The sequence below is a fragment of the Dermacentor silvarum genome, chromosome 2 (genome assembly GCF_013339745.2).
Source record: "Dermacentor silvarum isolate Dsil-2018 chromosome 2, BIME_Dsil_1.4, whole genome shotgun sequence".
In the NCBI taxonomy this organism is placed as follows: domain Eukaryota; kingdom Metazoa; phylum Arthropoda; class Arachnida; order Ixodida; family Ixodidae; genus Dermacentor; species Dermacentor silvarum.
This window is the reverse complement of record NC_051155.1, coordinates 43,041,371-43,054,168: the sequence shown is the minus strand read 5'-3', so window position 1 is coordinate 43,054,168 and position 12,798 is coordinate 43,041,371. Positions and strand designations below refer to the sequence as shown.

General features: G+C 47.9%; 1 protein-coding gene across 2 annotated transcripts in view; it reads left to right on the top strand.

Annotated features, from left to right (window-relative positions):
* LOC119441426 (uncharacterized) overlaps positions 1 to 2,400 on the top strand; it is a 37,719-nt gene extending 35,319 nt beyond the window's left edge. For both annotated transcript variants that reach the window (XM_037706048.2, XM_037706049.2), the window contains exons 4-6: positions 1,063 to 1,140; positions 1,410 to 1,475; positions 1,668 to 2,400. In XM_037706048.2, coding sequence (XP_037561976.1) covers positions 1,063 to 1,140; positions 1,410 to 1,475; positions 1,668 to 1,718 — 195 coding nt within the window. In that variant the 3' untranslated portion in view covers positions 1,719 to 2,400. The remainder of the gene's footprint in view (positions 1 to 1,062; positions 1,141 to 1,409; positions 1,476 to 1,667) is intronic.
* The last annotated feature ends 10,398 nt before the right edge of the window (positions 2,401 to 12,798 follow it).

The following is a 12,798-nucleotide window of genomic DNA, read 5'->3' as shown; positions in this document are numbered from 1 at the left end:
CGTTCCAGGCCTCTGGTCACCCCCAGGTGACCTCTGCTCTCCGCACGGCGGCTCAGGAACAGCAACACAGGAACAGCCACGCCAGCAGGAACAGGAACGCCAACAGGTACAGGAACGCCAGCAGCAGCAGCAGCAGGAACAGCAGGAGTAACCGTGCCCTACGCTCGGCAGATCTCTCCACGGGCAGCCAGGGCCGTGCTGGTTCTGTCGAGGCTCTCGGGTTCGGGTCTGGACCCCGACGACACCGACCTCAACACCAGCGATCCTTGCAGCCCCGTCTCCGAGCGATCTCTTCTCCGAGCGTCCCAGTCTCTTATTCTTCTCTCTGCTCGTTCCTCGTACCACAGCCTGTGTTTTCGTGTCCACCACTGATTGGTCGATTATCTTCCTCCCTCGTCCGGCCGCTCGTGCCAGCGCCCGCCAACATCGCATTCTTTGTCGGCGACTCGATGGCGTTTGGAGCAGACGCTCCTACACAGTGCTTTGTCGCTGACCACTCACTTATAACACCATTAGTCGACGTCGCGTCGCCATTACGGCGTCGTGATCCTTCCGTCATCGTCATTTTGTCGTGAAATTGCACTGTCGTCAACCCGTTGTCGTCATATCTTAGTCGTCTCCCTTTGTCATCGTGGCATCATCGACACGCAATCGTCGTCATATCATTGCCGTCATCGTCATATCATTGTCGTCATCGTCCTATCATTGTAATCATTTTCCCATCGATATCCTATCGGCATCACTCCAACATCGCCAACACACTGTCGTCACGCCGTCGTCGTCACAACATCATCGTCATACCACTGACGTCACTCTAGCGTCGTGATCCCACGGTAGTCGTACAGTCGTCTTCACACCATCGTCCCGCGTCTTTGCACACACTTGCGTCCTGTACACCTTTAATAAGTGCTTCACGTTGACGAATAATCATCCAGGATAGCATCTTCCTTAATTAGTTTCGTTTTTCATCCTTAACTAATAACATAATTTCCTAGCCTGCAGTGTTCGTAGATGTGACTTGTCCTTTAGTATAAGTTAACCAATCCTCCTATTCTCTTGCAGAAACATTGTGAAAATTGCCCGAAGAAGCCTCGGATGCGGCGGAACTACTCTTGGCAATGCTTTGAAGAGGAGCTGGAGGTGAGAACCCTCAGTCACGTCAAGCACTAATTGCGGCACTAAATTTGCAGCTGTTCTTAAAGTGTTCTGCAATGTAAATCGTACTTTATGCGTTTAGATGTACGCTCCTGAGCTTCGTATTATTCATACTTATTTGCCTGTACATGGGACTAGGGCGACAGCCAATTATTTTGTATTCTTCTAGTGGTCATTTCGGTAGAATGCCCGAATGTCTGAACGCCCCATTCCAACCAGCGCACGAATTTTTCTAACGCCTTCTTTCTCAACAGGATAATCTTCACTGTGGGCTTGTGAAGATCATCAAACCACCCTCTCCGTCGTCGTCTAAGATTGAGGTACAGTTGTTCCGCCCGAAAGAAACATGTTTCGTATAAGTATGTGACGCATGTTTCATAAAACTGAACAAACTGTCATATATTCGTGCAGCAAAATGCTTCTCCTGCTTCGATAAGTACACAACACGATGAAATGTTCCGCTGTTGTGCCAAAGAACGCAAAGTTATTTTATCTTTCTTTTTTTTACGCAGGTGTCACATCCCCTGGAATTTCCTGTAGTGCATCAGTGCCCCACCTTATAGCCTCCCAGTCAACTTCCACTTATTATGTCCACCATTACGTGCTCACTGCTTGCCCTTTCTGCTATGCGTACACCAGTACCTAAGCTCCTTTTTGAACGAAGTGCTAGCAGCCTTCGATATTTTGCGGAAGAGCGATGTGTGCTACGTGATAGGTCACACGCTTTTACGCTCCGCATTCTGCGTATTCGCTTCTGTTTGCGCGTTGGTTTTGAACTCCCTCAGTGCTAACTTGACCTGATGACACAAAAAAACTTGAGCGAGAGCACGCAGTAAGTAAAACGGTTTGGTGACGGACAATTGCAGAGATTGCAGAGACATTTCTGCAGTTTCAGCACAATGCAGATTTGGATGCTTTTATCCGACTTTATTTTATTCCCGTGTGCCTATTGGCAAATCCTCCCAAATAAAAAGAAAATATTAGACGTTAAAAATTAAGATTCCATCAAATGTACTCGTTTTTGCATGATCACGAATTATAGTCTACGTAACTAATGTTCTGGAATACTTATTATCACAGTGTCGTGACAAATTGGCCAAATCCACCACAGCCTCTCATCACGATCGTCATTGCGATAATTTTTCGACGCCATCTTCATACGCTCAGCGCTTCCTTCAGCACCGTGGCAAACGCGTGTTGCTCCTGCCGATCGCTGTGCTTATCATACAGATTTTTATTGATAATATGCAGCATATGACAATAAAATTCTGCTTTTTTTCTTCACAACCCAACAAACCACTGTTTGTACTACACAACTGACAACATTGTTTGGATCTATGTTGCGTATTATGGCGTGCAACTTTTAGACTTTTTTTTCGAAGTGTTTGACTTGATGTACTTAGCGTCGGAAGGCTATTCAGAGATCTCGATTTTGGTTTCGCTCTGAAATGCGAACACGCACTTCTGCGTGCTGGGGCTCAAACCCCAGGTTTCTTTCTATGACAGATGTCAGCCGGAGTAACGCAAGTTTATATTTCAGTTCTTTTGCTTTTTCGGTATCATCATCATCATCGTCGGCCTATATTTATGCCCACTGCAGGACGAAGGCCTCTCCCTGCAATCTACAATTAGCGCTGTCTTGTGCTAGCTGATTCCACCTTGCGCCTGAAAAATTTCTAAATTGGCTGGCCATGTAATGCGTAAGAATGATAACCGGTGGACCGTTAGAGTTACAGAATGGATACCAAGAGAAGGGAACCGCAGTCGAGGACGGCAGAAAACTAGGTGGGGTGATTAAGTTAGGAAATTTTCAGGTATTCGCTGTTTTTTCTCCGAGCGATGCTCTGCCTATGTTGTCAGCTGGATCGGTTGGTCGTGAAGGGTGGATGACATAAGAGGAATATCATCGAGCAAAATGAATCGTTAGATTATACCTACCCAGTGCTCATAGTGGTACAGTAGGTCGCGCAAGAATTGCTTCTGCGAAAACAATTAACGTATTTACTCAAATATTTGTCGACCATTTTTTTCTGTTTGAAATGTTACCCAACGTGAGCTACCGACTATATCAGTGACCAAATAATCTCGACCTATATTTGTGAACAAAGACAGGAAAAGTGCAGAGCTAACGGAGTCCAACACACTCGACGACATGAACGATACATTTGGGGTGCCGAGGACACCTGCATAGCATCCGACGAGGCCGACATATCTGGCGTTTACGAAGAGCCTGCAGCTGGTGGCATCGACTAGCGAGATTTATTAGCCGAACTTGCGGTAAATAAAGTTTCTCATGTTCAAAGTCTCGTAGATGTAGTTAGGTATGGGTCGACCTATATTCGAATTTTATATATATATATATATATATATTGTGAGCAAAATATTAATCCTTCATCTTCTTCACCTGTACATAATCATCATCACTGTGCGCGTCGTCTTCGTTCAGCGCGTGGCTCAGCCAAATAAAGGCGTAGAGACAACAGCTGTGCTGCTGCCTTACAAAGTGGTGGAGATTGCTTTCGATCCCCTAGACCTCTACGACGTCGAGTTCCACTGGAGCTTCGTTCGGGTCGCCGTTTGCTCCGCCTGTCCACTGCCATGACCCAAGTACCGCAACCCGGAGCCTCCGGCGTCACCCCCGCTGCGACTTTCTTCCTGGAAGCCATCTTTCTACGACATGGAGCGCCACGCGTCCTTTTGAGTGACCGTGGCAAGGCGTTTCTGTCGAAGCTACTCGAGGACGTCCTCCGCACATGCAACACCATCCATAAGACGACTACCAGCTACCATCCTCAGACTAATGGCCTCACAGAGCGCTTCCATCGAACTCTCTCTGACATGATCTCCATGTACATCAACGCTGACCACACCAACTGGGATACCATCCTGCCATTCGTGACTTTTGCCTACAACACCGCTGCACAGCGCACTACTGGCTACTCACCATTCTTTCTAGTTTACGGGCGTCAACCGACCTCTCTCCTCGACATCTCTTTTTTTGATGCCCCCGTGAAATCGTCGGCGTCATTGAGTGAGCAGTTAATATCTCGCCTTGCCGCGTGTCGCCATCGCGCCCGCCTCAACACCGAGGCAAGTCAACAGGATAGCAAGACTCGCTACGATGCATTTCACCGCATCGTTCAGTTCAGCCCCGGCGATGAAGTGTTATTGTGGACACCCACTCGAGTTCCTGGCCTGTGCGAAAAGTTTCAGTCGCGTTTTATAGGGCCCTACACTGTTGTAGAGCAAACTTCGCTAGTGAACTACCGCGTCACTCCCGTTGTCACGCCTTCCGATGGCAAATACCGTGGCACAGAAATTGTCCACGTTTCGCGCCTAAAGCCCTTCCAACGACGTACCGCACCGCTATAACCAGCGGCCAGGTTGGCCGCTTCCGCGCGAGGGGGTAATTAGTGTGAGCAAAATATTAATCCTTCATCTTCTTCACCTGTACATAATCATCATCACTGTGCGCGTCGTCTTCGTCCAGCGCGTGGCTCAGCCAAATAAGGGCGACGAGACAACAGCTGTGCTGCTGCCTTACAATATATATATATATATATATATATATATATATATATATATTTGGCGAGTTCGATACTTAACCTATATTCGCATTCAACGTAGTTTCGAGTAAATAGGGAAATATTGAAACCACATATACTGTTCACAAACCCTCGTGGGGTATACTAACTTTAACAAAAACGACAAGGCCGAAAACATTCGCTATACGATAGAGTAAAAACCTGCGACCGAATTCAGATACCTCATCGTTCATAAGTGCTGTGTCCCTGGCTGCCGCTATCGCTGAAATGTCCGTCTCCCCAGGTAGCACAAATTAGATACATAACGTTTTTATAGCGTTTATCAGATACGATAAAAACGGTGTAACCCTTTGTCAGGCGCGAGAAATGTACTCATGGTTTCAGCTATACCTTTTCCCAATTGAACTTTACCACATGGAAGAACAGCAAAAAATATTATTTCTTGTACAAGAATATCTGAAAAATCTGCGGGACAGCACCTGTCCCACAGATAACTTGAGGACATGAGCGAAAGTGGAACACACGTTGTCCCTCTGTTCACCTTGGGCTTTTCATTCTTTTAGACTCTGAGGTGATGACGGCTTCTTATCGAAGGGTTCAAATCACGCAATGCGAAGAGGCACTTGGCAGGCTTTACACAGAAGCTTTGTGCGAGTTTCCTGCGAAGTTTTTGAGCACTATTGGCACCTTTTTTGCGTAGTGGTGGTGCACGGGTAGTGTAACTTCCCATTGAACCGAACATCTGTTGGTACCGCTGTCATAATTGAGGAGTTGTTGCTTCCTCCCTTGTGATATACTACACTGCGCCGGCACTTGCGAAAGCTCATCCCATTGATGAGCTGTCTGCACAGTATCAACCGAAACAGCACGTATGTCAAGCCGTTTCACTCGTAGTGCTGGACGTCATCAACTACTACGTTCAGCATATTTGCAGGCAGCTGAAAACAATGGCTCACTCTAATGCCAAAGCTGTCTACAGTTGATCTAACTGCATCACTGGAGTGCAAGAAAAAATTTTTGCACTTACCGGTCAACTTATCCGTGGCGCATGAGCGAGGAAATTCGCGCGCTTGAAGAGCGACAACAGCCGAAAAACATAAGAAAAAGCAAAACAACTTGAACTATTAGTGCCCCCTACCAATTCAAATAAAAACTTAAAGTTATATTTGCTTAATCTTCCAAGAGATAGCGCTACCTGTTTCTGTGGGGCTACGTATGTCCCGCTGCGCACTTGGGGCAGCTTTCGCTTATGGATGCAGGTGGGACATATATGTCCCAGTGACCAACAAAGGGTTAAAGAAGACACGAGTAAGACAACTTCGGTGTTAAAACGTCGTATATGTCGGCTAATGTCCAGCATTATTACTTTTCTGAGACGATATAAAACAGATCATCAATATGTATGCAAGAAGCTGGTGTTGAAATAGGATTGGGATAGACACAAATAATCCCTTTGCCAGGGCTATTCATATATGATTTCTAAACGCTTTTAAGACGTTATCTACAAGCTGGTCTAGAAATGGCCTTGAAAGATTTACAATAATCCGAAGCTGGTTTTTGAGGGTTCCAGATGTGTAGAAGCGTCGGTGTCTAGTGCAAACAGAGCTCCTGGCGCAGTGCCGAGCCCTGTTGCCGATAGGGGCCGCGCATCATCTACCGAGTCACATGAAAATCAATATGTCGACGAAAATTAATCCGGAATACCGCCTTTGGTAGGCAGCGAAGCTGTTTACAGCCAAAATGGGAATAACATCCCGCTAAGAAAAAAATGAACGCATCTTGACAAGCGGCTAGGCCAGGGCTTTTGTGCCAAGAGCGAATCCAATGAGAACATTATGAAAAACTTTGTTGAAAAAGTAACCCTTATGCAAGGTTTGATCAAAATGTATGAGAAATCCAATGTAAATCGAAAAAATCGTCTGGCCTTCCACTCCGTGAAGATGGATGATAAGCGAACCTTGTCCCTTTCTATACCTAACCGTCCCCTTTGCCATCAACGTTTTGTTGACTGGAATGTGCCCTTGGGATTAACGAGATGTGTATTGTGTGGATACTGGTGACATCAACGAAGACAAGTTAGCAGTGAAACACATGTTTATTTGACATCGGAAACTGCACCGGTCAACTTTGTTGCAAGTGAGCAGAGTAGTCTTGTGATCTCTGCGGTATACTACAAGGGGTTCAGTCATCTCGATGTCGCGCTCGTCGTTTGCAAATGTCAAATCTACACATGGACGTCTTATAGTAGTGGGTCCGTTCACCTGAGTGGAACACCGAGGTGAGAAGCGCCTAAACATGAATGTAATCATCCACTGTCCTTGCTTTGGTGTTAGTGAAATACATGTTTATTGAACATCGGAAACTTTTGGAAACCGTGCTGAACGCAGGCAGTTTTCCTTTGATTAAAGATTCCTTACACATACCGCAAGCTCTAAATACACCAAGGTATCCTCCACTAGTAGCGTACTGTTCATTCAACACTTCCAAGGCATTGTGTCGCTGTTCGTCGGAGCGGATCACACTGATGAGGTACAAGTTGTTGTCGAACCACAAACGCTTGCATTCGATGTCTCGAGTTTGCTAGGAGGCGTGGTTAGCAGCATCCGCCTGCCATGGCCGCTTGCGATTCTTCAAAATTAAATTGTTTCAAAGTTAAATCTGTCCATCACGTAAGATCATGAATGGCTCATACCCCCTTAAGCAATGGCTCTTAGCCCCGTAAACGCGGCCTCCCCATTACGACGACAGAATAGAACTGAAATTCTACGCTGGAATGATGAGCGCCAACAGAGCCCGCTGTGGAAGACGACGACGACGCTCGAGCCATTGCTGATGATGATAGTTTCTGCGAACAGACACGGGCGTTCCTGCTAGACAAAGACAAGCTTGTAAATAAAAACAGAACTATTTTAGGACAAGCTTGATGATGTCTTTTTCCATGAAGTATTTGCGAAACCATCATTTTTCCTTAACTCCCTCAGCAATTTGGACATTACGGACGCCTTTCTTACTGCTTTAGTTTTTATTAGTTATTTCAGTCATAGGCTTGGTTTGAGCGGTGAATTAAATTTTATGCGTTAGTGTCAAATGACCATTGAGCGAAATGCAGCTCCACTAACATGAAACCGGGGGAGGTGCGAAGCATGCAGTGATGCACCGCTAATGGGCTCATACTGCCTTAAGCATTGGCTCATAACCCCGTAAACGCGGCCTCCCCATTACGACGACAGAAGAGAAGTGAACTTCTACGCTGGAATGATGAGCGGCAACGCAGCCAGCTGTGGAAGACGACGACGAGCGCAGGAGCGCTTGGCACGCGTTTGGAACGAGCGCGTGCCGAGCGCGAGCCGCTTGCTTTACCGTGACGACGACGACAGGAGACGCCGACAGCCCGAGCGCATAAGGTGCTTCGCACCTAAAGGAAATTAGGGGCAGCTTAACATAAGTGGTGCGAAGACTTGGCAAACAGCGAAGCTAGTGGCCTTTTCCTAGTTTTAACTTTGCTTTTTCCTTACTTAACTTGGTTTGGCTTGGCTGGTTCTTAGCTTTAAATTTGCTTAAATTGGTTTGGTTTGGCTGGTTATTAGCTTTGTCTTTGCTTTTCTTTGCTTAACTTGGTTTGGCTTGGCTGGTTCTTAGCCAAACTTAGCCGACGATACTCGGGGTCGGCGCGCAGTCTTCTGAAGGCCACTTTATAGTCCGACGTAGCGTCGATGCGCAAGCGCGCTCAGCACGGCGACGCCAAATCAGCGAAAGCGCAGCACTCTGAAGTCCGGCGCGAGGCGTGGCCGACGTATCCGGCGTTCGTAGGCGTGCCCCGGCTATAGTGCCTAGAATATTGACCCTTTTCGAGGCGATCTCGTGGGCGCTGCCATGTTTGATCACGTGGTGACGCGTTCATTGCTTGCCTCAACTGCCTCCGTTGCCTCCTTGATTACAATGGAAGTGTATGACGCCGGCGCGGCTTAGAAAACCTCTGTTTTCGGAGATATCGTAGACGGTGACTAGGTGGACGACACGAAGCTTTGATCACAGCTTCAGAGAACATGCAAAAGCGATTTCGGAGCTGATTAAGCTATGTCCAAAAGGCGCAAGCAGCGTATATGGTGCTTGTTCTAAAAGCGGGGCTAAATATGTATTCCAAGCTATCCAAGCTTTCCGATTATAAATTCAGTCAGGATTAGTGTGTTTTGCTCTTTGTTCTTTATTCGGCAAATATTCTGAAGCAGTACCTTGTCAGTTTCTGACTCAGTGAAGTTCCTCGGTGCGGCCACTATCTGATTATTTTCTGCCTAATCGCTCGCGGGTGTGCTCAGTTGCGATATATTTAATTGTTCTTGCTGCGCACAAGGCTTGAGACGTAGCAGTTTTGTACATTGGGTACCTTGTAGCAAATATATATTACAGCTAGTAACTCGCTTACTCTTGTGGACCGTCACGGAACATTCAGCTTCGACCATTCGTGGGCCATAGGTGTAGTCCGTCATTTATTGTGCGTATACAGTGCGCATATATTCAAGTGTGCGCCCATTCACTTATTCTTGATACGTCGGCGATAGAGTGGGCGTAAGTTTTTCTGCCATTTGGTAAAGATGTGTATAGATTACGTGCGTGAAACTTACTATGACAGGAAGCGGCGCTACTCCCTTTGTCATTTTTTAACGAGTGGTACTCACTCTTGCCGACGTCCTGGGGATGAAGCCCTTTCTTTGAAGGTTAGCGATACAAGGCTGGTGGATGAGCAAAGTTCTGTATCCTCGAGGAAAGCCCTACATCATGAAGTGCCGGTAACACGTTCGGACAGTTGCAGCAGCGGTCCGCAAACTTGGCCACATAGATTCATTCTATTCCTTGACATGCCAGTCACTATTTTTGCAGCCAACTACTGCACACGTCTTCAATCCACACGATTCAATCTAGCATAATTGGAGCACAGCGAAAACTCAGTTGCATTTCCGGCAGCTAATCGCACAGAAGCAAGGTAGAAGCGGTAATGGTTTCGTATTCGTGCGCGGTCGCCGAGGAGAGGTATGGCGCGCCGCCGTGAGCGCCATCTCGTTTCTCTAAAACACACTGCTCCGCGAAAAGGGTAAATACTTACTAGTGCGCCGACCGCCGGGCGTTTTCAATAGGAGACGCTGGCACCGCCGGTGATGCCTTCCGCCGGAGTCCACCAGACGGCGACACTCTTTGGGACCGTGCCAACCGAGCGGCGCATCACGCGTCGCTTACGCTTTGGATGCACTTCGGATGCGTGTTCGTAAGCGCAGTCGGTTGCGGCGCGTTGTTGATTTCGAGCAAGCAGCGTGTGGTGCCTCCGCATGTCATTGCTGGGTTTTTCTGTGCGCGTGATTCACACTTGTGTCTGTTCACGGACGGAACCGCGACGTCATCGCAGAAAACGAGGCGTAAAGACAGCGCCTGTTTTGTACCATATTGTACGACTGGATACCGCTCAAACAACAAGCAAGTCTCATTATTTAGCGTGCATGCTGACCCAGATCGTTTAGCTGAGTGGGAGAAGAATATAAGAGGGCAGATCGAAGGCTAACTCTGGCGGCTGTCGCCTGTGAGAAACACTTTAATAATTGCTACATTGAGCGCTCGTTCAAAATTAGTCGACGGTGTATCGCCCATGAAAATGTGCCCTGTTTAATTACCGTCAGTCGTAATAAGTGCATTTAGGTGGTTAAACAGATCATTAGTAAATTTGTGGTAATTAGATACAAATTGGTTTGAATTTAGCATTTGTGGACGTGTCTGGCATGTAATAGTTTACTGTGGAAAAAAGTTACACTTCTTCGGAAACCACGTATTTATTTATTGCTATTTTTCGCACAAACACCCGATATCGTGTAGCGTTATAATGATAACTGTGCGTACGATCGTTTGCAAGTGCAACGAAATCATATTCTTTCGATTACGCTTTGCACCTCAACCAACGTTCCGCAGAACGAAAAGGGCTGGGACAGCCCATCGGCGTCTCTCGCATACGCGCGCGTTGGCTGGAGACGCCGCTCGGCATAGCACGGTCCCATACGGCTATCGCCGTCTGGTGCTGCCGGCGGAAGGCATCATTCTCTGTGCCACAGGAAAGCCCGCGGTCGGCACACTAGTAAGTTTATTCTACGCACTCTACCGCAGCTGCAGCCGGCGTCGAGATGCGACATGCAGCATTTCGCGCCGGCCTCGTCACCCAGAATGCACCGCATCCGCGTCAAGTCGAGCTGGTGGATACTGGTGGCGGCACGTACAGCGATTTCGCAGTTTCGTATCATCCTGAAACTTCTAGTTTCGTATAAAATGCGCATGCGTCTATTCCCGGGGTTATGAGCAAACGGGAACACCCCCACTTGCGCTAGTCTGCAAGAAGTCGCTGCCACATTTGTGGAAAAGCTTTCCGGCTGCGTTCAAATCTTTACGACAGCTCCGTTCTCAAGGACGGTTCCGCATCAGCAGCCTTCACTATCGCAGGGCTGTCAATTCGAAAACCGTGCCGCCTCCACTGCAGTTGTTCTTCAACTCTGGCCGAACTCGCGGTACTGTACCTGGCTGCCGACCTTGTACTTTAACACATCCCTCCAGCTGTTGCCATACTTATCGCCTTCCGTGCGGCTTTACAAACGCTCATCAAAGGAGAACGATATCCACTCAGTGCAACGACTCTATATGATGTTTGCAAACGCGCAACAAATGGGATGCGACCTCGTTTTCCAGTGGGTTCCCTCACACGCCGGTATTCGCGGAAACGATCTGGCAGATGACCTCGTCAAAGAGGCTCACGCCCCTGACGTGCCCTGCACAAACTTTGTCCTTTTGATGCTGCACGACATGCGATCTCTAACGCTATCAGAGCTAAGCACCCTAACGGCGAGTCTCTGGCTCTCCGTCCCGTCCGCTTCAAAAGTTGGGGCTCTCCCGAGCCCACCGGGTCTTTCTCCTCCGACTTCGCGTTGGTTGTGCCAAAACGGCACAACGAGTCGCTCGGCTATCTGGCACCGGCAGTTCTGTCTGCCTCAACTGCACCACAGGCTCAGAGGAGACTGTGGTGCAGACTGTGGCCACATTCTCCTCGACTGCGCCGGCTACTCTCATGCGCGCGATTCACTATCAACCACTTACCGCAGCCTGGGAGTTCCCACGGACAGTGTTAAAGCCTTCCTTTTTCCATGTGGATACTCATCTGTAGCCAAGCGAGCTTTCACAGCTCTGCTTGAGTTTTTTGAGAGTACACACCTTTACACGCGGCTATAAGCCCCGTTTTGCTTTTTCTTATTCTGCTTCTTATAGCCTTACTGATCTACTTCTTTACTCCTCCCTTTCTCTCCCCACACTTTCAGTACTGTTGAGGCGACCTCCTAGCGAGAGACACAGTACTGCATTTTTTAAATTCTTTTTCTCATGTAAAAGTCACTTACTACATAGGCGGCACGGCGCGGCGCATAAGTTGGACGATAGAGGGATCGGTTTTCGCGCCACCGTAACGTGGGGGAGCGACTAAATCCCCACCAGAACACACCAGTGTTGCCAGATCTCGTCTTGTGCGGTTCCCTACATTTGTGCAGCGGAGATGTTCCTAGTCAAGTCACGTGACTGCGTGCCGCCACTCCTTCTTTTCGCCTCCCCCTCCTTGTGCGTGCGTGCGCCAGATTGCACCGTGGGTGCACGCTGGAGATAAACGTGCACACTAAACAATTTCTCACCCATAAGGGTGTAAATCAGCTTGTCCCCAGACGAGCACCCTTTGCCACCTATTGGGTGCTTAAAAAGGGTGCAGAGGCCAGCACCCTTAAGGAAGGGTGCACAGAATAAAATTTTAAAGGGTGTAGTGGTCGCACCCTTACTAAAGGGTGCTATTTCACCATAACACCCTATGAAATGGGTGCTGGAAGGGTGCTCCACATTGATTCACCCGAGAAGCAAAAGCCGAGGATTGATGTACGACCGCAAATGTGTCCAGAAAGGTAGAATGCTCTCCTCCGCAGACAATGCCGTGTGACAGGCCGCTTGCTAGCAACTGATATTTGGACCAAACAATGTGTGTGTGTGTATATATATATACACATATACACATTGTGTTGTCCAAATATATATATAT